General features: G+C 37.6%; 2 protein-coding genes across 5 annotated transcripts in view; both read left to right on the top strand.

The window, feature by feature from the left end:
• itga7 (integrin, alpha 7) overlaps positions 1-19,194 on the top strand; it is a 41,939-nt gene extending 22,745 nt beyond the window's left edge. Inside the window, exons 5-26 of one of the 4 annotated variants that reach the window (XM_047348276.1) lie at positions 2,312-2,443; positions 6,687-6,894; positions 8,640-8,836; positions 9,093-9,181; positions 9,270-9,397; positions 9,999-10,094; positions 10,217-10,278; positions 10,520-10,689; positions 10,847-10,993; positions 11,078-11,190; positions 11,710-11,896; positions 11,991-12,065; positions 12,252-12,331; positions 12,422-12,499; positions 13,231-13,333; positions 13,487-13,684; positions 13,783-13,899; positions 14,077-14,190; positions 14,447-14,545; positions 14,786-14,911; positions 16,147-16,311; positions 17,310-17,447. In XM_047348276.1, the coding sequence (XP_047204232.1) occupies positions 2,312-2,443; positions 6,687-6,894; positions 8,640-8,836; positions 9,093-9,181; positions 9,270-9,397; positions 9,999-10,094; positions 10,217-10,278; positions 10,520-10,689; positions 10,847-10,993; positions 11,078-11,190; positions 11,710-11,896; positions 11,991-12,065; positions 12,252-12,331; positions 12,422-12,499; positions 13,231-13,333; positions 13,487-13,684; positions 13,783-13,899; positions 14,077-14,190; positions 14,447-14,545; positions 14,786-14,911; positions 16,147-16,257 (2,630 nt within the window). In that variant the 3' untranslated portion in view covers positions 16,258-16,311; positions 17,310-17,447. Of the gene's footprint in view, positions 1-2,311; positions 2,444-3,098; positions 3,198-6,686; positions 6,895-8,639; positions 8,837-9,092; positions 9,182-9,269; positions 9,398-9,998; positions 10,095-10,216; positions 10,279-10,519; positions 10,690-10,846; positions 10,994-11,077; positions 11,191-11,709; positions 11,897-11,990; positions 12,066-12,251; positions 12,332-12,421; positions 12,500-13,230; positions 13,334-13,486; positions 13,685-13,782; positions 13,900-14,076; positions 14,191-14,446; positions 14,546-14,785; positions 14,912-16,146; positions 16,312-17,309 lie in introns of all 4 variants that reach the window. The other 3 variants (XM_047348274.1, XM_047348273.1, XM_047348277.1) reach the window with 3 other exon arrangements.
• A 4,466-nt stretch (positions 19,195-23,660) lies between these two features.
• npffl (neuropeptide FF-amide peptide precursor like) lies at positions 23,661-26,291 on the top strand. The gene is made up of 3 exons (XM_047348638.1): positions 23,661-23,929; positions 24,602-24,717; positions 25,981-26,291. The coding sequence occupies exons 1-3, from the start codon at positions 23,780-23,782 to the stop codon at positions 26,099-26,101; spliced, it is 387 nt and encodes a 128-aa protein (XP_047204594.1). The 5' UTR covers positions 23,661-23,779; the 3' UTR covers positions 26,102-26,291.

Raw genomic sequence — 26,291 nt, 5'->3', positions numbered from 1 at the left:
TTGTTTTTACAAATGTTTCCAAAAAAAGGTCACATTTTACAAAGCCTCTCAAGTTTTATGGAAATACATGCAAAGAGTCTGAAAACAATGGCAAAAATTATTACTGTAATCTAAGGAAAGAAAGAAAGGAAATCAATGTAAATATTTTAAATAACATATACATAGGCCAATCTACTGATTGAATGCAAACAGTGGCAGATACTAAATCCAATTAAGCTCTTCGATTTATCTAATGCGATGATTAGTTAATGGATTAGTTTCAGTCAGAGATAAAGATATAGCAAAGATAGTGTTTAATGCTTATTACAACTACTCCATTCAATTTTATATGAACATTGAAACATTTTATTGAATTCAACTCAATGCACTTTACAAACCAAAAACATCCCATTTGCATCCATAAATATATTTTCAAATCAGTCCAATTTCATAGATTAAACATCAGTTACATACAATTCAACCCAATTCTAGTTATCATACAGTGCATTTAAATTCAGTTTTTATGCTAACTGGTAAAAAGATTTTTGTCTAAGGAAACCAAGCCAACCGCACTAACTTGCGACTTTGCAGCAATCACTCTTCTTTTAAAAACATGTGGCAACAGTGGACAGTTGATTGCATCCTGTTGTTAACTATGCAGCAATTCCTCATACTAGCATGAATGTGTTGACAATAGTGAGAAGAACTCCCTTTTTACAGGTAGAAACCTTAATCAGAACCTTTACCAGAGCTGCTGGTGGACACAGCTCTGCATTAAAATAGGATTTTACAATTTAGTTAAAATGAAGACAAAATAATTGTGGAGCAGAACCTTCTTAAACTTTCTGAAACATATTTTTCCTGCAGTTAGTACAATTAAAAAGCTAACTGTTAGATCTTTGTCTCTTTGTGTATTTATTATGCAGGAAATAGAGCCTACGTTGGCTCAGCATTTTGCAACAGGGTATAAACATTTTCAAATCCGTCATGTTCCCCTCCAGGAGGTCAAAGCGTAAAATGATACGACATAAATATTGCTGTATTCTGTTCAGGTTTGTGTTTGCTGAGGTCTCTCTTGTCACCAAACATATTTATATCACCATAGATCAACAGACAGACGCACATCGGTGTGACCACGTCCACCTGTGGTGTAATTTTATTTTAATTTTAAACACCTATTGCAGATAAGTTACTTTAGGTCTTTCAAAGAAAGTAAATCTTTCAGGTGTAACGATAGGTTAAATGGCTTTACCAAAATATAAAAAGGTTTTTGAGTGTCTGCTCATTCTTTGACCAGTAAAACCCATTAAGCCAAAAACATAACAGTTTCACTATTAGGTCAGTGATTAGTGCATCAATTATATATTTTTTTCTTTGGTTTACAGAACTTTTGCAAATGTTTTCCCCACATTTTGTCCCATCACAACCACAAATTGTTACAAATGCATTTGTATTCAGCTACCCTGAGTCAATATTTTGTAGACCCAACTTTTGCTACAGTTACAGCTGCAAGTATTGTGCTGCATGTCTCTACCAGCTTTGCACATCTAGAGACTGTCATTTTGTTCTATTATTCCAGAGGTCAAGCTCAGTCAGATTGGATGGAGAATGTATGAGAATAGCAATTCATGGAACATGGAGCATTACTATTTCCATTTTCAGATGATGCTCAGAACCTGGAAAAATGTAATTAACCCTGCTTCAAACCTCTCCACAGATTTATTCTAAATTCACTAATGTTCTCCAGCAAGGTTCTGAGTCCTTCACAAACAGCTGTATTTAGAGATGACACATAGGTGGCAACTATTTACCGCTTAGGTTATCTGTAAAGGTAATTGTTAACTAGATTTTTTAAAGGTTGGAGTAAAGGGGGTGAATACAAATGCATGCCACACTTTTAAGATCACATAAAATCTCTTTAAAATACGCTGAAGTTTGTAGTAATTGTGTGACAGAGTTATGAAAATTTTTGCAAGGCACTGCATGTATAATTCTACTCTGGTATATTCTCTGTCTCTGTAATTGTGGTAAAATGAAAGTACACCCGGTTCTAAAGTTATCTAAATCAATAATCCAGCGTATAAATCCCCGCACCACAGGTACCATGTAATATATAATACATAATTTATTAAATAAGGATGTGGCCAATGTAGAAAAGTTATTGAAAAAGAAAGTACACCCCTAAAACAACAAGGACACCTGAATAACTTAGATTAGTAAAGTCTGCAGAAAACCTTAGAATTTAAATGTGTTGTGCTTTCTTGTTTACGAGCACTGGTGGAAACGTTTTCCTGCTTTCTTGTTGCTGTGCCTTCACCTATTTCCTTTCCAGGTGAGATGCGAGTCGAGCTCCTGAACCAGACTGTGCTTGACCTTGGTTTCTATGACGACGGCCCGTACGAGGTGGCAGATCACAAAGAGCTCAATGCGCTGCTCATCCCTGTGCCCTACCACAGTTACCTGGGTAGGATTCGCCCTCAGTGCTCACTGCTGCCAGAGCACAGGAGGGAAAGACAGGGCCGTGGGAGGCTGACGTTGGGACTCAGACTGTAACCTGAGCAAGCACAGGAACAGTAGCAAATGCTCAGCCGCCCCTGAAAGGAAGAGAGTAAACTTGTTTTAGTGTCACTCCCATTCCTGGGGGATTATTTCTGGCTGAGCCCGTGACTCATAAAACCCAAAATATGACTCAATATCTTTCTGTGTCTGCCCACTCTCACAGTGGGTGGACAATTCAAAAATGCCTACAGCTGATTGTGGCCTGAGATGAATTCTTATGATGCCAGTGACAGCTGCTTTTCTTGTGGAAACAAGAAAAGCACTGTATGCTCTCATTCCCTATGCCAGCCTCTTTGGGAGACTGGAGAACATGTCATATTTTTAAGTGGGAGCGATGCAGTCTGAGCCCATAACGTCATCTTTCCAACATGAACCTCGTGGTTTTGCAGACGAAAGTGCTGCTGCACCACAAAAACAAAGCATCAATCAATCACAGCCTGTCTCACCTGCACACTCTCCTTCTTTTTTTCTCCCTCACCATTTCACCACCCCATCACTCCCCTCCCACACTCGTCCCTCTGTCTCTATATCTTTCGCCTCCCATTTTTGGGCCACATTAGGGCTCTTGTTCATGGCTAGCGCTGTTGAAGATGCACTGCTGTACAAAACTCTGGAGCCTTCTACACCGTTTGAGGACGTAGCTCATAATAGCTACTTAGGTTTGTAGGCGTGGAGTGTTGTCGTTTGGATCAGGTTGGACTTGTAGTGTTTGTAGTCTCTGTTCTCTCGCTATCTTTGTCTTTTGCATTTGTCCTCAGAAGTAGTTTGTTTGTGTGAAATGTCTTTATATCATACTAAAGAGATAGCCATCTAAAACTTTATTTTTTCCTGTAATCTGATAATTTAATTTAATTTATTATTTTTTACATTTAATAAAATTTTCTTTATTACAAACTGCTTGCCTTTGTGTCAAAAAGATGGTTGTTTCTTTGTGTGCAATAGCACGAGGGTGTTTGTCTGTTTTGTCCATTTGTCAGCGTTTGTTCGGGTAAAACTTTCCAGAGCATCTTGGTGGTGGGTTTTCTGTTGATTGTTGAAGTTCCACTTAACACAGTTGTGTTAGACTAACAACCAAAAGTGAGCATTCTTGCACAGATGTGTTTCTAACTAAATTCTAATATAGGTACATTTTTGCTGTAGTTATATTTCTTGTGTGTTTTTTTACACTTTGTCATGTTACAACCAAATACTAATGTGTTTGTTTTGTATTTTGTGTGATAGAACTGCACAAAGTAGTGCATAATTGGAAAGTAAAAGTCAAATACTTTGCTGCAGAGACTCACAGCTAAGGTTGGAAAATCTATTACCAGGACAATCACATATCTGACTTTAATGAAAGAGTGGCAATAATAAGAAGGTAGGAACACACACATGTAGGGTAGACAGCAAATATGTGGAACAAGGTACTCTGATAAGAGACTAAATGTTTTGTCCTAAATGCAAAATGCTTTTTGTGCAGAGGTACAATATCATTGCACACCACCCTGAACACACCATACCATACCATGACACAGGGTGGGGACAACATCATGCTGTGGAGATGCTTTTCTTTAGCAGGAGCAGAAAATCTGGTCAGGGTTGAAGAAAAGATTAAAATCCTTGACAGTCCTAGAAGAACACATGTTAGTAACTGCTACACAGTTGAGACTAAGACAGAGATTGACCGTCCAGCAGAACAAATGAAGACAAACATTTAGCCTGAGCTACAATCAAATGGTTTAGATCAAAGTGAATTTCTGTGTTGCCCCAGACAAATAAAACTGCATAGGACGCTTATAAGATTTTTATTTTTATCTTGCTTCACGGTTGTTTGCCACTGTGGTGGTCTATCACATGAATTCCTAAATAAACACAAGTTTTTCGTTGTAAAGTAAAAAACATGTGGAAAAGTTCAATGGGGATGAATATTTTTGGAAGACACTACATGTTGCTTAATAATTTAATTGTGAAATTACAGTATATTCAATACAGTTAGAAAATGATTAATCTAGGCAATGACACCATGGTGACTTGTAGGAAGTCAATGTAGTATTTTGGAAAAAACTGTAAGGTTTTTAATTTGACCCCGGTAACTCATACAACATGCAAAGGTGTTTGACTTTGAGGCGTTTCAAAATTGCTTTATGTGGTTGATATTTTAGAAATTTTCATCTTTTATACAGTCTATGATTAGAGGGGAAATGGAAATATCATCTGCTTTTATTGTTTCACAAGTCACAGTAATTTGCAGCATCTTGATGACGCCTGACCAGATGAGTAAACATGTTTTTGTATTGCGTGCTCTGCAGGAAAATATTGAGAATATATAAAAATTTTACAACAGTCTGTGGGTAAATGGTATTTATTTAATGTTAAGCAAGTTTTAATGAATTCATTCAAAAGAAAACATATTAATGGTGGAGCTGGATGAAGTTTTGGGGCATAAAAGATTCATCAGCTTCCTCTAAGCTTCTGATACAACATTTTGAAGGACATCTCTAACAAACATGCTAAAACTGTCTATTTTCAATGAGCCAGCATCTGCTAAACAGGACGAGTTTATATTTATTGTCGATTTTCAGTTATTCTTCACTGTGTGGATCCACTATAAATCTTTCTCCATTCACATTCCTCTGAGCCTGCTTACCCTCGCAGCCTGCTTACCCTCACAATGTTGAGCTGTCTCCTTGACAACACTAATTCCCTCATGACCTTTTAGCCCTGATTTATCACTCGCATGCTTCCATTGATTCTGCCACCAGATGACATGACACACCTATGCATGCTTGCTAACATGTAAACCATTGCTCTTAAATATCACAGGATTTATGCATTTTACCACATTAGAGTCACATATGATTAAAAGTGAAAATCATCCTTCCAGATTGGTGTGTCTTGCTGAATAAAGGGAAGCATGCTTTGTGAATGCATCAGGACCAAACCAAATGATGCCCACAGAATTTAGAAACACACAAAGAGCTATAATAGCTAGTTTTGATACTAAACTGGTAAGAAAGATGAACTCTTTCACTACAATGCGTTTATAGTAAATTTTATGCAGATGATATAGTGGTTTATTTGGCCAAAACAAAATGTAACCTCTTGCTGTCATATTATTTCATATTATTTTATTTTTATTTAATTTTTTAATATGTCATGATCTGAGAAGTCAAACAAATAGAAGGAAGTTGAATTTTAATAACATTGGACATTATTAAATTTAAAAAGCATGGACAAAAAAGATACAAGAATTTGTGAGATTATTTCAGAGAATAGGATGAAAAAACTACATTTCACTAAATCAGAATATATATAAACTGACACATTTGGATCATTGCATTATTTCACATTTAGAGTAAGTGTTAAGCTTGCAGTTGGCATGCATGTTAAAAGCCAGTCCATGCAGAAAAAGTAACACCCAGTCTCCATTTATTGGTCTAGAGAGCTGTGATTAAATTCCACACCTGCCACCCTGGAGCTGCTCTTGTTTTGTGTCCTTTCAGTTTTTTTTCTGCATGTTTACTTAGAGCTAACAAATGTCCTCTGTGTTCTCATGATTTAACCTCTCAATATAACCCGCCGCCTTCTTTTCAGACAAAAAAAATGCATGTATTTGCGTAAAGGATTTTAAATGATTTGTAATTTGTTTCACAGCTTGATAAATAAATGCTAGTGCAATCTTTTTATAAAGTAAATGCACCTCTGATACTCCTTTGGCTCACTTGATTTACATTCAAGTGCCTTTTTACAGTTCTGCACACATAAGCTTGCAGAGAGAGCACACATGAAAAGGAGGAAATGCATTTGTTGAAATATCCAGTTAAGTAGCTTCCACTTTATTTACATACTGATCCAACCAGAGGTGTCTGATGCAGAGCTACAGCATCATCAGTTACATCAGACCAGGACCAAGCATCTCCTACTGTTACTGTCGCAGTGAGCCAGCTTGCTTTTACCAGCAAACAAACACACCACACAGAACATTAACACACATCATGACTTTGGCATAAAATCAATAGTCACTTAAGCTACACATTTCATTAGTAAGAAGACAAGCAGATCATTGCCCACAGAGAAGAGCTGAGCCACTAAACCTCACAGCCAATTCTATCGTCTGAACCAGACTCTGCTGTCCCCCCTTTTTTACTTCCTTTTCCTTCTTACATCAGGGTTTTCTGTAGACTCAGCAAAGGGTATAATGAACCTCGAGGAGTTGACCTTTGTGGCTGGTGCACCACGTGCCAATCACACAGGGGCTGTGGTGCTGCTAAAGAAGGACAATGTGCACAGACTGGTGCCACAGCACATTTTCTGGGGAGAGGAGCTTGCATCTTCGTTTGGATATTCGGTGGCTACAATGGATCTCAACAATGATGGGTAAGAAAAATCTAACTCATAATTTAGTTTTAAAATGCCTTTCTTTTTTAATGGTTTTCTTTATGTTTATGACTATTTACATTGTACTTAGATTTTCACTGAAGCATCTAAACTGTGAATGAACACATATGCAATTATGTAACAAATGAAAAATTGTAAAAGAACTTTGTTGGATTCCTTGAGTAGCCGCCCTTTGTTGTGATGACTGAAATATTTACCTTTGGCCATCTCTCAATAAATCTCTGGGAAGATCTTTCAAGACTCCTTGGAAAACTATACCAGGTGACCACCTCATGAAGCTCATGGAAAGAACACTAAGAGAGCAAAACAGTCATCAAAACAAAGGATGGCCGTTTTGAGGAATCTAGAATATAAAAAATATAATAGAGTTATTTTACACTTTTTGCTTACTACATAATTCCATGTGTGTTCATTCACAGTTTTGTTGCCTCTGGTGAGAATCTACAATGTAAATAGAAAATTAAGACACCCATTAAGTGAGAAAGTGTATCTAAAACGTTTGTGCCTTCCAAAAGTATTCATACCTGTTGGCTTTATTGATATTTTATGTAATAGACCAATGCAAAGTAGCATAATTGTGAAAAGGAACAAAAAGGATGCTAGATTTTAAAATATTGCAAATACAAATTTGGAAAAATGAGGCGTAGATATATAATCAGCCTCTTTTACTCAGATACCCCAAAGTCCAGTGCAACAAAATAACTACCTTCAAAAGTCTTCTAATTAGAAAACAAAGTCCCCTTGTTTGTAATTTACACTGAGTCTAAACACAGCTGTTATGTGAAGGACATAGAGATGTGTTAGAGAACATTAGTGAACAAACAGCATCATAAAAAGGAACCAACCAATCCCAACATGTCACAGAACATCAAATCCATAATCTAACAGTATGGCTCAACAGCAAACCTAACAGCACATTGTCCACCTAAACTGTCAGGGTGGGGATGTATATAATTAATTTGAGTTTTCTAGTGGCCCTAGGCAACTCTGGAGGATTTGCAGAGATTTACTGCTCAGGTGGGAGAATATAGTCACGTACCCTTTAAATCTGGCCTTTATGGACAGAGGATGCAGTAATTGTTTAGTCAGAACCAGAATTCTTCTCACTCCTCTTCCTTGCTAAAACATTATCGCTGACAGATTCCATAAAATTCAGTGAAGAATGAATAAACAATGCACCTAGGTTGCATCTTAGAGTTGGGTGTGGGGGACCCTGGAATCGAGGCTGAATCTCAGCTCGTTTCAATTCTTCACTGTGCTTTAAACATAGCTAACAACAGTACTGATAACATTTTATATGTTTTGCAAATCAATAAAATAAAGCAAAAATGAAATCCCAGTCTATTTTGATGAAAGGGTATTCATATGTGAAAGAGTAATATTTTATCTTTAGACTAAAAAGCAGTGTGCTCACTATTTCTAAGTGAACATAATTTCCTGGTTCAGGTGTAGTTTTTTTCGGCCCAGCTAGCTAGAAATGTACTTGGCCCTGATTTGGACATTTCTTAGACTGTATAAACATGGTGGTAAAAGTAACAGTGACTAATAATAAGAAAACTCCAAAGGACTGCTTTTAAGTGAGCATCAAGAAATTCTGCTTTCTTGATTATTTTAGTCTCATTCAATCATGGATGATTTTTGTGGCTTCAGGAGTGAATAGTCTAAAAACCTTTAAGTTAATATTCTTTTAATATGTGAACTCTGGCCTTTGTTTCTGTTGCTAGGTGGACAGATGTGATTGTTGGCGCTCCTAACTTTTTTGACCGCAAAGCAGAGATCGGTGGAGCTGTTTACGTGTATCTAAACCCCTTCGGTCACTGGGATGATCAGGCCAGACCAATCCGCCTCAATGGGACATACGACTCCATGTTTGGGATGACAGTCAGCAATATCGGAGATCTGGATCAGGATGGATATGGAGGTGTGAGCAACACTGTTTCTTTTTATTTACAGAGCCAATGGGGAAATTGTGAATCTTAATCAGAAACTTTATATGTTAATAATAAAAGGTCGGTTTTGCATTGTAAAAAAATTTATTTTGCTTCCTTCTAAAATAAATAAATAATTCTGTTGGTGTAACTTAAGACTTGTGGCGGCATTAGCAGGCTGGAAGACTCTTATTGACTGTGCTTGGGGGGAACCAAAAGAGTTATGATAAGTTTGTCTGATATGTGCAGATATTGCCGTGGGAGCTCCATTTGATGAAGATGGAAAAGTTTTTATCTACAGAGGCTCTGATGCTGGAATTGAGACTAAACCTGCTCAGGTCAGTTTTAGAATGACAACTTATAGGTTTGCATGTAACTAAATGGAAGCAGTGAGGCTCTTAGTAAATGTAATCTATATCTTTTTAGGTTCTGGACGGCCATGATTTTGATGTGAAACGTTTTGGATACTCCATCTCAGGGGGTCTGGACATTGATGAGAACCACTATCCAGATGTGGTTGTCGGTTCTCTTAATGACTCAGTGGTTCTCTTCAGGTAAAAAAAAGGTTAAAAAAAAAACAAACACAAAAATTACTTCCACAGTCATTTTTCCAAGAAACATCTGAACACGGGCTGCATGGTGTCAATGGTTAGTGATGATGCCTTGCAGCAAGAAGGTCCTGGGTTCAACTCCCAGCTGGGGGTCTTTCTGCATGGAGTTTGCATGTTTTTCCCATGCATGTGTGGGTTCTTCCTGGGAACTCCGGGTTCCTCCCACAGTCCAAAAACATGACTGTTAGGTTAATTGGTCTCTCTAAAATTGCCCTTAGATGTGAATGAGTATGTGCATGGTTGTTTGTCCTGTGTGTGTCTGTGTTGCCCTGCGATGGACTGGCGACCTCTCCAGGGTGTACCCCGCCTCCTGCCCATAGACTGCTGGAGATAGGCACCAGCTTCCCCAAGACCCACTATGGAAGAAGCGGTAGAAAATGACTGACTGACTGACTGACATCTAAACACAAAGTCAAAGGTCTAATCTTTAGTCATTAAGTGATCAAAATGTAGGAAATAGCGCATACAACTACACAATCCAAGCAGATATACCTAACTTACTTGCCCTTGATGCATCTAATGGTGCTGTCTCTGTGTCCTCAAGGTCTTGTCCGGTCATCCACGTGATCAGAGAAGTATCAATTGATCCTCAATATATTGATTTGGAGCAGAAGAACTGCAAGGGAAGAGATGGAGTCTGGTAAGAACCGATAATGTTAAAACCCTCTATGACGACTACATCCTAAACTGAATGGTATGTTGCTGTAAACAAGCTTCTGGCAATATCTAACTGGCTTTTACTTTTCTCCAACCTCCTTTTAGTGTTGAGGTCAAGGCCTGCTTTATGTTCACGGCACATCCTCATCACTACTCACCGCACATTAGTAAGTCAAACTAAAGCTTTCAGCTTTTATATTGTTTTATGTGCCTTTTTCACAAGAGAAATTGTACAATTGCCTTGGAGTCAAGAGTTATCTATACTTACGTTGAAAACCTTTCTTATTTGAGGTGTAAGTACATTAAGATTAGAAGCAGATATATAAAGTATTATGGACCTTATAAAGTAGTTTTGACTTTTAAATACTCTCCATCTGTGTCCTCACCGTTCTTTTTGCTCTCCTTAAGCCCTTGTGGTGCAGTTTGAAGCTGACACGGAGCGCAGAAAGCTGGGCCTCCCTCACCGTGTTAACTTCCTGGGACGCAGCTCGCTGGAGCCTGAGTACACACAGACAGAAGAAGTGGAGCTCCATCGGCAGCGCCACACTGACTGTGCCACTGCCATCTTCCAGCTGCATGTCAGTTACTAATGACAATCTTTTCTGACATGACACTTTTCTACATTTTGTTTTACTGTCGCAGGCAACTATTATATTCATAAACTATAATGAAAACTTCACAAGCTAATCTTTTTGGCTAAATATGTCTGGTCTGTCCTGCTTCCTGTCCATGCAGGAAAACATTCGTGACAAATTGCGTCCCATTTCACTAGCGATAACCCACACAATCAAGCCTGTGCCACCACGCAGACACTCTGCCAAGAGAGCGCAGAAGCTACCACCTGTACTGAATATTTCTCCATCTAACATGCTACATTCTGAGGTCTGTAACCAAAAAAAAGGGTAATCAAGCTTTTTGCTAAAAACCTAGATGCAACTCAAAGTTTTTCTTTATCAAACTCTGAAGGTGAACTTCCTGCGAGAAGGATGCGGCAGCGATAAAATTTGTCAGAGCAACCTGAAGCTGAGCTACCAGTTTGGAACCATTCCCCTGAACTCTGACTTCACTCCTCTGCCAAAGTCAGTAATAGTTGCTGTGTGAACTAATATTTTCTTTCAAGAGTTCAAAATCTACCCTAATATTGAGTTAATCTCTTAAATTAGCTTCTTATTACTAGTTCACATGAATAATTTCTGAAGTTGTATTGTTTCAATCTGCTCATACTGGGCCTTTTACTTGTGGTTTTAAATTAGTTAAAAGTATTTAAAAAGCACAGGTATGTTCCTTGGACAATTTACGTTGATAATAATAACTGGTAAACATCACATACGTGCTACTGTAAGACTGCTGGGTTATTTAATATCTAGAATTTTTTTCTGTGTAGGTCCAAATGGGAAGATATATATATATATATATATATATATATATATATATATATATATATATATATATATATATATATATATATATATATATAAACATTATTAAATGTCTGGTAGGTATAGTTTTAGAAAAGAATGTATGCTTATATACAGTTTGTTTTCTTGCCAAATGTGTGTATTTCAACCAGTTGACCCACTTTTTTTATCTTCATACAGAGATGATGATGGTGTGCAGGTGTTTTCTCTGTCTAATCAGCGACTGGTGGTGCTGGAGGTCACCATCACCAACATGCCTTCAGACAGTCTGAACCCCGAGGAAGACGGTGATGACGCTCATGCTTCCCAATTGTTTATCACCCTTCCAAGCACATTGCCATATGCTGGCTCCAGGGTCCCACCACAGGTGTCTGAAAATAGTTTTTTAGAGGTATGCCCGTGCAATGTAAAGTAGTATATTTCTTCTGATGGTGTCTGTTTGATGTCCTGTCTAACCACAGATGATATGTCAGGCGAATCAGAATGGCTCCAAAGTTGAATGTGATCTAGGAAATCCTGTCAAACGAAATGCGAAGGTAAAAAGTTGCTTTTCACTTGTCTTGTATTGCAATATAGAAGCACTTTTATCAGAAATCTGTCAGAACCTGCTGTAAGATACATTTATTATAACCAGTATAGAAGCTCAGACTAGGCAGAAAACTCTGTCTTACAAAACAATGCATTTATACTTACACTTAAAATGTTCCATGTTTTTATTCCAGCTAAAATTTACCATCAACCTAAGTACATCAAACATTACTACTGAGACCACTGAGCTGACAGCAGATCTCCAACTGGCAACGTAAACCCCATAACACCCTCTGTAACAACCAGAGTTTAACCCGTGTTTTTAAGAAGTTTTTTATTTTGACTTGTTTTTTTTTCTCTCCAGGATCAGTGAACAGCTTGATCTGGATCCTGTCACAGCGTTCGCAAAAGTGGTGATAGAGCTCCCCCTGTCCGTCAGTGGGTGAGAGAACAGTTTTCTATAAATAAATCTTGGTCTTGGTCTAGTCCAGGGGTCTGCAACCTGCGGCTCCGGAGCCACAAGTGGCTCTTTGGACCTTACACAATGGCTCTTATAACTTAACTAAAAATGATGTAGAATGAAGTATTGTTTTTAAATATGAATATAATACCAAATGCTGTTTTTTTCAGTTTATGATTGAATAACTGCATTGAATTTCCAAACAGAATGATAATAACCATTAACATTTTTAGATCTATTTTTCTTATAAATGTAGTAGTTGTTTATCAGAAATTATAAGTTGTCTTTTTCCAAAAGGTCAGGTAACCTTAGCTTCTGTAAGTTAGTTCTACTTAACTGTATTGAGGGCAAAATGGCTTTTTGAAATCTAAACCTTGCACACCCCTGATCAAGTCAAAAGGTGGTCTAAATATTATACTCTGTTTGCAATTAAGTCACTTTTTTAGTTCCAACTGATTATTATTTATTTAGGGTATTGGACAAAAGGGGGCACACCAGTATTTTTCAGACTTTTATTTGCCAAAAATGTTGAAAACAATGCATAATTTATTTTCCACTTTCAAAATTATGCAATACTTTTTGTTTATCAGTCACATGAAATTCTAATAAAATCAAGTGAGGTTTGCAGTTGTTACTTGAAAATATATTCAAGACTTATGAATACAAGCATAACTGCTAATTGAAGTGCCGATGTAATCATTATTTTGCTCCAGACTGGCTCGTCCCCATCAGCTCTTCTTCAGTGGGACGGTGAAGGGGGAGAGCGCCATGACCAGCCTGGAGGACATCGGCAGTCCTGTGGATTTAGAGATTGTTGTAAGGGAGAAGTTTTTGTCTAACTGGCTTGGCTGTGTATGTGATATAATTAGTACTATTTATTAGTGTGACTGAAAGAGGAGAGACTTTTTTAAGCAAGCAACAAGAAAACTCCCAGAAAAATTCAAACTTGTATTTATTTTGTTTTCTCAGGTTTCCAATCCTGGAAAAGCTCTCCAGACACTAGGTTCTGCCTTCCTCAACGTCATGTGGCCTAACGAGCTGGCCAATGGGAAGTGGCTACTGTATCCTGCAAGCCTGAAGTTTGAGGGCCAACCAGAGACTCGCTGTAGTCCTGCCAGGGCTGTGAATCCTCTAAAGTTGCAGAGCTCATCAGCTGCTGATCAGGTGGTAGGTGAAACTAGGGCTAGGGTCAGTTAGCTGTTCTCTAACTACCATTTGCATCTAAATTTACAAGCTTAAAAGATAATTCGTTGGACTATTTATAGGTGGGTAGAAGTCGCCGCTCACATCCAGAGGAGGAAGATCAAGTAATGACCAAAGGCAGCGATGGACGCACCACACCGGCAGTGGCAGCTTCAGAGAGACGCAAGTCACTCAAATTGGTAGGAGGGACAAGAAATGCAGAAAAATTAAAGTAACTTCAGTTAATTATTGCAAATACACTCAGGAAACCAAACATAATTGAAATCAAAATACCTAAGATGTAAAGATGCTGCCTTGCTACTCTTCTGTTTAATGGATAATCTACTGCAGTGTTCAGTTGTCATTTTGCTCTTCAGGATTGCCTTCTTGGGTCAGCGCGCTGTGTGCTGTTCCAGTGTCCACTCCACAGCTTTACTGGTCAGGCTGTCCTCAAGATCCATGCCAGGCTGTGGAAGAGCAGTTTCATAGAGGTAAAAACAACAAGTCATGTATCTTTAAAGGAGGCTTTAAAAGTAAAGTGTTTCAGTCAATTAGGTTTTAGTCTGCTGGTTACTTAAATAGCTGGAACCCATTTTCATGTATTGCCTCTGGAGAATGATTACAGAGTGAGCTTCTACAGAACGATGAGGAATAAACTGTAATGGGTTGCAACCAAAACATGCCTACATTTAAACAACTAGAATCACTTTTTAGGGTTAAAGTTTGATTTATTTCTCTGTGTCTCAGGATTTCCCAACAGTTAGTGCTCTGGAGCTACTGATCAGAGCCAACATCACTGTGAGGTCCAGCATCAAACACCTGGTCCTCAGGGATTCATCTGTACAGGTACTCAGCTCACCACTACAAAGCAAAATATAGATTATTATATAACACATTTAAACTAAAGAAAAACAGACATCCTAAACATGTAGGTTCACTGAGCAAGTGACTGAGAAGATGTGTGTTTCAAAAAAACTGACCCTCAAACACTTTAGAACACAAAATACAGAAAAGTACATAAAAGTATATGTTGCATTACCTTTTACTTTTCATAAATTGTACATTTAATCCTTTCCTTCTCACCAGATTCCAGTTATGATCTACCCTGAGCTTGGTCCCGCAGACCAGTACTGGATCCCCTGGTGGATCATCCTGATAGCTATCTTGGCAGGCATCCTGCTGCTGACTCTCCTCGTCTGCATATTGTGGAAGGTAACTCACAGAATAACTTTGTCTCATGCATTTTGCAACACTGAGTGGTTGTGTAGACTTCTTTTTAGTCTGGGTAGTCATAGGTTTTATGATTTTTAGGTAAAACATAATTCTTAATCACTAACAGGACTCAAAGTTATGGTCCTACATGTTTGAAATGATGGAGAGCTGAGTAAACAGCCAAAAGTGTGTCTCCCCATAGAAGTGTTACTAAACCTCTACATGCTAGTATTTAAAGTACATACATTTCTAAATCTGAGTCTACATTTTGTAAATCAAATAATTTATAAAAACAGTTTTTTTTTAAAAGGGGCATTTCATGAAATTAAAATATTACTGAAAATATGTTGTGGTTTACTCTTTGCTGGATGAAAGCATATTAATGGAAAATTAAGTGAAAGGAAAAAGTGTGGCAAAAAAGCCCATCTCAAGAAAGAGGACTAGGAAGCAATGCCCATTCAAGAGTTTGGGGGAGATTCACGTGGTGTGGAGTACAGTTGGAGTCAGAGCTTCAGGACACACCACACACAGATGCATCCAGGACAATGGTTACAACAGTCACATTCCTTGTGTCAAGCCAAAGCTGAATTGGAGGCAATTTCAGAAACCCCTTAACTGGGCCAAGGAGACAAAGGACTGGACGATTGCTAAGTGGTTTATAGTGCTTTTTTGAGATGAGTAAAGTAAATTTAATATTTTATTTGGAAATCAAGGTATCATTATTGAAATAAATATTTTTTTACTATGTAATTTATCGAGATGCACATGTAAATTGTTGTTGAATGTTAGGTTCATAGAAAAATAATCAGAAGGTTGTTTTTTTTCTATTTCTTTTTAAATACCTGAATAAAAAAAAAAGCAAGAAAAACATTTCATACTTCAGTATGCACTGAAATACTGTCTGTAGCCAAAATGTATATCGTGGCTTCAATCAAAATTAAGCATCTGGCTCAGAGGTTTCTGATAATGTCAATTATCCCGTCCCTGACCTTCATTCAACACGTTCTCCACACTCTCCATTAATTTTTCACCTTTCATTTATCTTTTAGTCATGAAAATCCATTCTAGCTCTCTCTCTCTCAACTGTACATTTCCTCTTTAAAACTTAGATTTCTTCCACTTTCTCTCCTTCCTGTTTTATTTTTTATTTTTTCCTTGCATCATTCTGTCTTTAAACTTATCATTCCTTTTTCTTTGTTTCTCCATTCCCCACCTGTGGTGATCTGATGCCTCAGTGTGGGTTCTTCAAGCGCAGAGAGCGGCGCCCTCACTATGAGACGGAGTACTACCGCGCCCATTTGGGGGTGCAGCCCTCGGAGGCGGAGAAGCAGGCATCAGCGCTATAATATCAAAACTTGTTCCATCTGGCCTGCTCTCCCCTCCTCCTCTCTCTCCAAGCGGTAAAGCTCCACACGCACAATCTTTTTGCTGCTCAGCCCACTCCAACGCCTTTATTGTAGCATGAAACAGATTAAGTGCTGTCCTGTTGGCAAAATGTGGCTTTGCAAAGTATTAATAGTAGGGCTGCAAATGATTCTGGCCTTTTATTTTGTAAAAGAAAACAAGTATTTCCTAAAATTCAGAATTGTTTTTAGATTTACCTGCAGAGTCAATATACTGACATTAAAGATACCATTTTGAATTTTTCTAAATGTTTCAGTGTGAGATTATGCTAATGCAGTAAAAATGTATTTAAGGTTTTTTACACTTCTTAAAGGTATTGATGCAATGCACAGTATAACATTAACAAATCCTCTTTATTTGCAACAGTCCTTTAAGACAGTAGACACTAGGATTTTTATAGTTTCTCTTGTTAAATCAATCAAAATTCAGCAGGATGTGGATTTTAGTATGTGAGATGCTCCCATTGAGGATCGCAGCTTAATTGGTGCTTGTTGAACACCATCCATCCATCTCTGCTTCAGGCCTTTGAGCTGCCTGCTGTGCTGTGTGCGTTGCCTCTTACTGTTTAATGACCTGCACCTGTTCATTCTGGCAGCAGTCTGTGAAGACGAGGTATTTTCTGACATAAATTCATGTCATATATGTTTGGTTTGCATCCCATGATACTTCAAAACCAACAGCCAGGATAAACTTGACGTGAGATTGCTGGGTGTTTCTTTTTTTTGAAGTATGTTTATTTAATAGATTTAAAATTATTGGTGTGTATATATTTGGCTTTGAACGCTTTGAAACAGAAAGCATGGCAGTGTGCTTTTTGTTGTGTTTCTTTTTTGACTGCAGGTCATCAGATCATGATCTATAGTAAATAAGCTAAATTATAAAATACAGGATTAGGTGAAGTGATTTTCTTCTGTTCTATTCATCTGAATTCTGTTTTTGTTTCTTGTTTTGTTCCCTTTCCCCATCTCTTCCCTATCCTCTCTGGATTCAACAGTGTGGCTTCTTCCGGCGTGCACACTACAAAGACAAACTTCCTCAGTACCACGCGGTAAAGATTCCTCGCGAACTCCGGCCACAGTTCCAAACGGAGAAGTCTGGAAGAGTCCATAAAAAGGAATGGGCCACGCACTGGAGTGATGGGACCTTGTAACTTTGAAGCACTGTCTGAATTCGAAGCACCGTGTATGGCACTCATTCTGTCTTTGCTTAGTAACCAAAAGAAATAAAAGTGCACCAAGACTGGGATCATGAGATTTCGTGCATGTCAAAACATGCTAATTGGTGGCCTTTGGGCTTAACTGTATCCTCCAAACTGCAGGTCATTAACATCTTGGCCTCAGATATTCTGTTTACGCTGTGCTTCCACTGTGTTTCACAGTTTGACAGCAAGCATTGAAGGCTTGCAACAAGATTAGAACATGTCTAGCTGCCCAATATGTTTCACGGCCTACACAAGGAAGCGTTGACGCTTCGCCGTCTGTTAGCGGTTTTGACTGGCAGATCAAAGGAGGACTGGAAAATCAACGACATGCATGGATGCACAAACATACAGGACAATATTAGATGCCAACAGACATGCAGATTGATGCAGAGGCTATTTGACAAAGACTGCTTTTTGCCTTAACTACTGAGACTAAAAATGATTATGGGCAAAGAAAAACAGCTTTTTAATGAAAAGAATGTTTGGAAAATATATTTTTTTTTAGTAATGATGTACTGAATGCATTTTTTTCTTGGCTACAAAAAGTTATTAAATACAGGTGCATCCCATTAAATTAAAAATATCATTGAGAGGTTAATCTATTTCAGTAAGTTCAAAAAGTGAAACATATTTATAACATACAGTGATATGTTCTTACTTTGAGGGTAATTTGATAGTTTACTGCTACTGAAAATTCATTACATTTGCCACTTTGTGTTTAATAAATGAGTTTCACTTTTAAAATTTAGTTACTGAAATAAATGTCTTGATGAAGTTTTAATTTGAGATGCACCTCTATGCTGGCTTTTTTTGCTGTTACTTGATTTTACTGTTTTCTCTTTTTTATGTTAGTTAAATTTGCTGAACATCTCTGGTCTGCTGCCTGGGTTACCTTGAATTTAAAATGAAATACAATACAGGCTATGAAATGCTGGTGTTCATGGCAATGTTGTTGCATGGAAATCAAATGTGTCAGAAAGGTAAGCAAAATGGAACTCAATTTCCTGCTGATAACAGCATATATAATGATCATTTCGCAAAAGGCAGAATGTCTAAAATTATTTTAAAACATTTTCAGTGACTTTTTTTTTTTTGCTTTGCTGAGAGGAGTCATCAAGTATGTTTTTCATCAGGCAATTTATGAGCTGTGCAGCAGATAAAGTTTTCTAATTATACAATCTAGTTATTCACATTGATAACTACTCACATGGGTTCACGTGAACCAGTACAATAATTTCAGCACTGACAGGTCTAATTTCAAACGTGTGCCTTATTGTAAACATGGCAGATGGAGAGCTACTGGTTACAAACACAAGGCTGCTGCTAATTAGATGCTGCTGCCCCGAGACATCTGTTGGACACAGGTGGACGAGTACAACATCCTTCAGACACCGAAATAACACAAAGAGGGGATTTCCTAGTTTTCTAAAAGAACAGCAAACGGAGCAGGACAAACTTTTTTTGGGTTTCGTTGGAGTCATTAACTCGGTTGTAAAGCATGAGGAGACAGCTTGGATTTTTATGTATTGCTGGACAATCGTTTGTGTTTTCTGCATGATGGTCCCACTGCTGTTCTGACGTCTCCAACTACAATTATGTTTGTTGCCATTCGTTTTATTTATATTGGTTTGGCTGTACTGTTTCAACATTGTAAATAAAATACCACTCGGTCGATCAATTTGTTGTTTGAAGATTTTTTTAATCAGCACCAGCCTGAGAGAATGAATTTCAAAAGGTTGCAGATCCCTAACACAACACAAGGTGGCGGTAAAACTGACAAAAATGCACGCAAAATACAAAAAAGCAAAAAACAAAAACTAAACTAAAAATAGATTTAAAGCAATATTTTAGACGAAATACAACACAAGCAGACAGTGCATGTCAGAGTGAAAACCAAACAATGAATTCAAAGGAACTGCCTATAGACTATGAGAGACCAAAAATTACAAAATGAAAAATAAATATGTAAATAAATAAATAAATTGCCCGCAGGCAATTCCCACTGCAGTCTCCCTCAACATAGTGCAAGAAACAAGACAGAAAATGGTATTCAGGTGAACAGGATTTTGTGTGGAGCTGTAAGGGCTTCTTTAATATTGGGATTTTTATTATTCATTGTGATTTTATTTTATGTCATATTGCATGAACAAGCTGTAAGACTTTTTTGTGTGCTCATCTAATGGTGTCTGATCTCAGGTTGTGACACACTGCAAACAGTAAAGGAAAAGTTTAATATTATTTGGTTGTAATACAGAGTTATTATCATTATAAGCAAGTCTGCATCAACAAAGGCAATGTTATGTTTATTCAAAAGATTCAAGATGAGGTGCTCTATGTGTGCTATGAGTTTGATGGCACTACAACATGCTATAGTGAAGTTATTGACCATTTTATGCATATTTTACTGAATATTTGGCTATTTAGGCTATAGTCTTTGGGAAATTACAATTTTTTAAAGTATTAATTTCCAATCCAAAAAATGTAGTATGAAAAACGTGACATCACATACACATACAATGATTTTAATGACAATACACCTCTCCTTGGTGACTTTATTGAATATTTTTCCATCATATTTTTCTGGTGTTGCAATTTGCAGACGGTCTCTGCGCATTTGAGGAGCAGCGATCTCTGCATAGAGGCCAATGCAAGTCTCCCAGCGCAGTGTTAGGCTCGTTTTGAGGAAAATACGATTGTAGCTTGCTGTGGTTGCAGAGAGGTGTTGGTTTTCTAGAGGCAATGTTCCGCTGATGAGTTATTGATCCGGAAAAGACGAATCTGTGAATATCTTTCTAACTTTACCGAAGTAAGTTGGCGACCAACTTCCTCCAGACTGTCCAATATAGTGGAGTCAACCTCCACATCCATCTCAGCTTGGAGCTGATTGAAATCCTCCATGACCCGTGCAAAACGAAAATGGAGGTAGTCATTTTGGTCAATATCATTTGCCAATGACCTTAAATCATTGGCAATGGCTGTAAGAGAACCCTCCATGGTGCCTACCAAAAGAACTTCGGTACCAAAGTCTAGGCAGTAGCAGCAGGATCTGGATCATTCGCACAATTCTAACCAATGGTGCTGAAGACAAATGTTAGAACCACCCACCTCATTAACATACGGAGACAGAAAAGCAGAAATAAATAAATGTGGAAATGTAGAAATACAGAAATAAATGTAGGAAGAAATAAATAAAAGTATAAATAAATGAATGTATGACTAAATAAATGTATAAATGAAAAAAATGTATAAATAAATGAATGAATAAATACATAAATGTATTAATGCACAAAATGGAGAAAATAAATAGATAAATAAATACATTTATATGTGTATTTATTTATTTACATATTTATTTTTTCATTTTGTCATTTTTGGTCCCTCATAATAGACCAGTTCATTGTGTCAAAGCAGAAATCCTGGGAAGAACACAAAATAAATCTTGACAGCATTGAAAATATGTTTATTTATTGGTTTGTTTTGAAATAGACAAATTTAAGTAGAACACTTATAGCAGTGCTTTTTGGTTACATAAAGATCAAGAAAATTATACAAAATTTAAAGTACAAAACAAAGTAAATGCATAACACTAATTAAGACCCTACAATACAAAGTAAAATAATGACACTGTATAAGATTAAACTGTGTAAAAATGGTAGCCGTCATAAATGAATTGAATTCAGTCAGAGATCAGTCCCCACAAAGTTTTTCATAAAGACATCTTGCAAATTCCTACATAAGGCTACCCAAATTACAGAACTTTACGGCTTTAGGAGGAATCGAAAGGTCACTGAGCACTTGATTAGTCTGACCTTAAACACATTTTGAGATTAGTTTGAGGTTTGGTGATGTAATTACATTTTTTTTTAAGTTTTTAATATTCAGTTTTTCAAGAACATGACAGTGATGTGATCTAATTTACCTTCTATCTGAGATCTCAATAACCCGATTATGCACAATAATATCTTCTTTGCCCTGGGTGTTTGTTGCTGCTTCTGAAAAATAAATCACTGAAGGCATGAAAATAATTGCAGCATGATAATTACAGACAATATCTAACTACTCTGAAGCAATGCAGTTTTGCTTTTTTAAGTTTGATAAAAAATCTTGATGAGTTTGTCAAATTTGACCTGAGAATCTAAAATGACACCAACATTTTTTACTTCTGAGATTTCTTTGATAATTTGCCCATTGAGTTTTAGATTTAAATAATTTTTGTTAAGCAAAGATAGGGCCCTTGAGAAAAGGCAAATCAACACAGTTTTGTAAGCATTTTTTTTTTGAGAGACATGACTGTTAAAACCATGCTTCAACAGTAAGCAAATACAGAGATTGTTATGTTGAAACAGATGTGATGTCCTTACCATAATATTAAACCATGTCATCCACACAAATCAGAAAAGTATAGCAAATAATATATATATATTTTCTAAAATGAAACAAGAACTAAGCACTGGGATACACCTGTATTTTTGTAAGTGCACTGTGGCCTGCATATTTGGAAATGATCAATTCCTTTATAATTTACGAGATTTTTAATTATCTTGAAGCAAGGAATTCCCATGCCTTTAAAAAAACCTACAGCATATGGTTAAAACAAAACTCATGAGAATTATTGTGCAATAAGTGCTGTATATTCAGACTTCATCAGATTTATTCGGTGCCTTTATAATAAGCTCTACCTATCTAAACAAAGAGATTAGTTTAAAATCCATCAGTTTTCAGTAAAACAGAGCAGAATAAATGTGCATGTTACTTATTGTCAAAGCATGGAAATTAGTTATTTCTCCAAATCCAAAAGCTTCTGATCTTATAATAGTAAAGAAAGCTAATTCCTTGCTGAATCCTTCAAATGTCATCCTGGTTGCCATGGCAGTTAAATAGGACCAGAGACACAGCGTGTGCGTTTAAGCGGATTGACACCCATTAGGTGCTTTGATGAGTCAAAGCTGTTGACGTGTCATCCATTGTTGGGGAATTGACGAAGAACTGTATGGAACTGTACTCATAAACCCACACTGAGGTGAACACATTTCCAGCTAAGAAAACTCAGGGTGACCCTTACTGATAGAAAGGATGAGTGCCTTCAATCCACATAAAACTAAATGCTGGAAACTGGCTGAAAACAGATGAAGCACTTCATTGTAAGGAACATGTTCACTTCCATTAAATGTCAATCAGTCATTTTCTTTACCGCTTCTTTCATAGTGGGTCATAGGGAAACTGGTGCCTATCTCCAGCAGTCTATGGGCGAGAGGCGGGGTACACCCTGTGCAGGGTCCATCACAGAGAAACACAGAGACATACAGGACACAAAACAACCACGCACACTCTCTTACCTAAGGAGAATTTACAGAAATCAATTAAACTTATGTCAAGTCATGTTTATGCGTCGTGGGAAGAAGCCAGAATACCTGGAGAGAACCCATGCGTGCACAAGGAGAACATGAAAACTTCATGCGGAATGACCCCAGGCTAGGATTCAAACCCAGGACCTTTCCGGGACAAGGCAACAGTGCTACCAACTGCTCATTCTTTTCATTTCCGCACATGATCAAAATTAGACATACAGACCCATATGTATGCCTTCACTAATTTTCTGATGTTCTTTACAAAAAGAAACAACTATTGATTCACCCCTGTTAGTCTTATCAACAATTTGACCTTCTCTACCACATAGAAATTCTAGAAGCCTGTCTTTGCATTCTGAATGCTGTTATTTGGTTCTACTATCATCGGTTTGTTTTTCATTTATTTGTTCCTTGCTGTATAGTCCATTACTTACTAGTCCATTATTTTCCCATTTAAATTCAGTAAAACTGTGGTGAGTAAATTTTCATATTGATGCAGGTTACTGTTTGTTTTTCCATTCATCCAGAGTGAACAACAGGACATCAGGGGCTGGTGAATCATCTTCCATTTGCAGGGATTTATCTATTTAATAACTCTGAGAGTTGTGTTTTACCACCCTGAGGACTTTATAATAATTCACCCTGGCTCTAAGTCATCATTAATGTCTCATATTTTTCCTCCATCAAGTCCCCTGTTACAGTACCACATTTCTCCAACTCTTCAGAGGTTTCCAGCCACTGACCCTCAAGGTGTATATAAAACCAGAGAGCATTTTGTCACCAATGAATTCACCAAGACGCCGAAAAGGGAGATAACCAAACACGATCAGGGTGATTCTCTCTTTTACTCTGCATGATTCCAGCCTGTGAAGTGCACATAGCCAACATTTTCTCCTTCAGCATCAGTCTCAGACCATGGACACAGCTACAGTGGTGACTCTTCTGGCTCTGATCCTGGCTATGGCTGGCGTCAGTCAGGCTCTTCACATCCAAGGCAACGAGGGTAAAAATGACATGCTGCCCGGCACCTTAGAGGAGAACATGGCCGACCGCCTGCCGGGGCTGGTGAGACAACATACTATGCACACAAACTCTTTGATCAATTTATTGTGCTGTCTCATGTAGATTTAGGCTACTTTTATAAAATACACTTTCTCAAGTGCAAAATAATTTTGTCACCATCAAATGAAAAAAAACAAATGTTAAAAGACACCATGGACACTTATGGTGTCACACTATTCAGTCTATGCTAAACAAGGACTGTCTGCCACATTAAACTCAATGAGAGTTTTTGCACAGACAGAAGTCACGCAAACATATTCAGAGTCTGTCCCTTCATGTGGTGCAGAATTTAAATGGGAAACGAGTCCTTTATGAAATGAGGAGGGATGCATCACAGAGCTCATTTAGATTTTAGAAGGCACTCCATTTCAAACATTGGATCACACTGTTATATATATATTCAAATCTCTATGTCTGAGGAAAGACTTGGTTTTTTGTGGCTTTAAGGAACAGACGGATCTGAGTCTGGTTTTGCTTTAAATGAGATTAAATGGATACATGGGATAACAGAAAAAAAATTTTTTTCAAGCCTGTCCAACACCACATCAGCTCAGACCGTTTGGAGGTGTGTTGTAACCTGAAAGCGACATGTTTGTAGGATTTTTAATAAAATCTTTTTCAAACTACGCTGTTCTGTTTGCTTGTCTGGGTGTAAATGTGTGTTATGTGCTTCAGGAGATAGAAAGCAGAGAAAACAGCCTTGATGATCGCCTGCTGGATTCAGTGCTAAGAGCTCTGCTGCTGGGAGTCCAGAGAGAAACCAGGGAATCTGTCCTCCATCAGCCACAGAGGTCAGTCATGATGGTTTATGTGTCTAATAACATTTTTCACCAAGTTGACACTGCAGCTTACTTGATACTTTTTGTGTTACTCTGCTACCTAAGATTTATTAACTTAAAACATAAAACTATAAATAAACTTTATTTATTCCTGTTATTTTCGACCAAACATACAAAAATGCACAGCGGCTACACAATGCAGACCATTGTCCAGAGGGTCCTGATTTGGAGTTTAGTTTAAAAGTCAATAGTATGTAAAACATCTCTATATTTGCATGTTTAAATAGCAGAAAGTGCAAGAAGCACCATAATGCCCCCATTTCATGGAGGCAATGGTTTGTATGGAGTGTAGAAAATTGCTGCTGTTACTATAAAAATAGAAACATGTTTCCGTCTGAAACACAGGTGTCGGCCTCAAAGGGTTAGAAATCATTCTGCAGGGTCATTTTTCCTCTTATGTAACAGCAATTTAAAGTCTACTCTGTAGCATATAATTAAGGTCACAAAGAAAAACAAAGTAAATACAAATGATTTTTATAACTGCAGGTTTAGATGTGCATTGAGCTGAAAAGCATTACAGCTTTTATCTTGCTAATTATTTCAGAAAGATTTATTTATTTATATTAAACTGAATCTTACTCAGGGCTGCATTGTGGTGCAGTTGGTAGCACTGTTGCCTTGCAGCAAGTAGGTCCTGGGTTCAACTCCTGGCCGGGGGTCTTTCTGCATGGAGTTTGTATGTTCTCACTGGGTACTCTGGCTTCCTCCCACAGTCCAAAGACATACCTGTTAGATTAATTGGTCTCTCTAAAATTGCCCTTAGGTGTGTGCATTTTTGTTTGTGTGCTGCCCTGCGACCTGTCCAGGGTGTATCCTGCCTCCTGCCCATGGACTGCTAGAGATAGGCACCAGCTCCCCCATGAGCCACAATGGAATTAGCGGTATAGAAGATGACTGACTCAAACTTACTCAGGCCTTTGTGTAACTTCACATTTTGTATTCTAAAAATGCTTTTACTTAATGCACAAATTATTTTCTACTTATTCAAAAACACAGCGTACTTCTTATGCAGAGTTGATCTAAAGTTTCTCACTGTAATCATCCTGAAGCTCAATGATTCTGCTTTGGTCTTGCAGTATTCATCATAAAAGAAATGGTTTATGCAGTATTTTTTTGCAGAAATCTTGAAAATACTTGAGAACACTTGAGAATACCGCCATACAGTTTATATCATCTTAAATTAGAAGTCTTTATTTTCTAAATTATCCCACACAGGTTTGGCCGCAACTCCAAAGGGCAGGTAGTGTTGGAGGATCAGATCCAACCCCGGGATTGGGAAGGTGCCCCTGGCCAGATCTGGAGTATGGCCGTGCCCCAGAGGTTTGGCAAGAAGTAGTCTGGCAGCTGGACCTGCACATCGCTGTTCTGGTGCAAGGCTGAGCAGATGGGCAGATGTCTGCAGACTAAATTAAAATGAATAAAATCTGAAAAGTATTAGCATAATTCTTTTCTTTCTGATAAATACTTTGGTCAGCCGCAAGGCCTCTTTTTGTACTTTAAATTTAATTAAAGATAAAACAAGCTTA

Source organism: Girardinichthys multiradiatus, chromosome 20, assembly GCF_021462225.1.
Source record: "Girardinichthys multiradiatus isolate DD_20200921_A chromosome 20, DD_fGirMul_XY1, whole genome shotgun sequence".
In the NCBI taxonomy this organism is placed as follows: domain Eukaryota; kingdom Metazoa; phylum Chordata; class Actinopteri; order Cyprinodontiformes; family Goodeidae; genus Girardinichthys; species Girardinichthys multiradiatus.
The sequence above is the reverse complement of the archived record's forward strand: the minus strand, read 5'-3'. Positions and strand labels throughout refer to the sequence as shown.

What these genes read in the sequence shown, in the direction of transcription:
- npffl (XM_047348638.1), top strand. Translation starts at nt 23,780, where the DNA reads ATGGACACAGCTACAGTGGTGACTCTTCTGGCTCTGATCCTGGCTATG. An exon ending in CCGACCGCCTGCCGGGGCTG is followed by an intron (nt 23,930 to 24,601) that starts GTGAGACAACAT and finishes TATGTGCTTCAG; the next exon opens with GAGATAGAAAGCAGAGAAAA. An exon ending in GTCCTCCATCAGCCACAGAG is followed by an intron (nt 24,718 to 25,980) that starts GTCAGTCATGAT and finishes TATCCCACACAG; the next exon opens with GTTTGGCCGCAACTCCAAAG.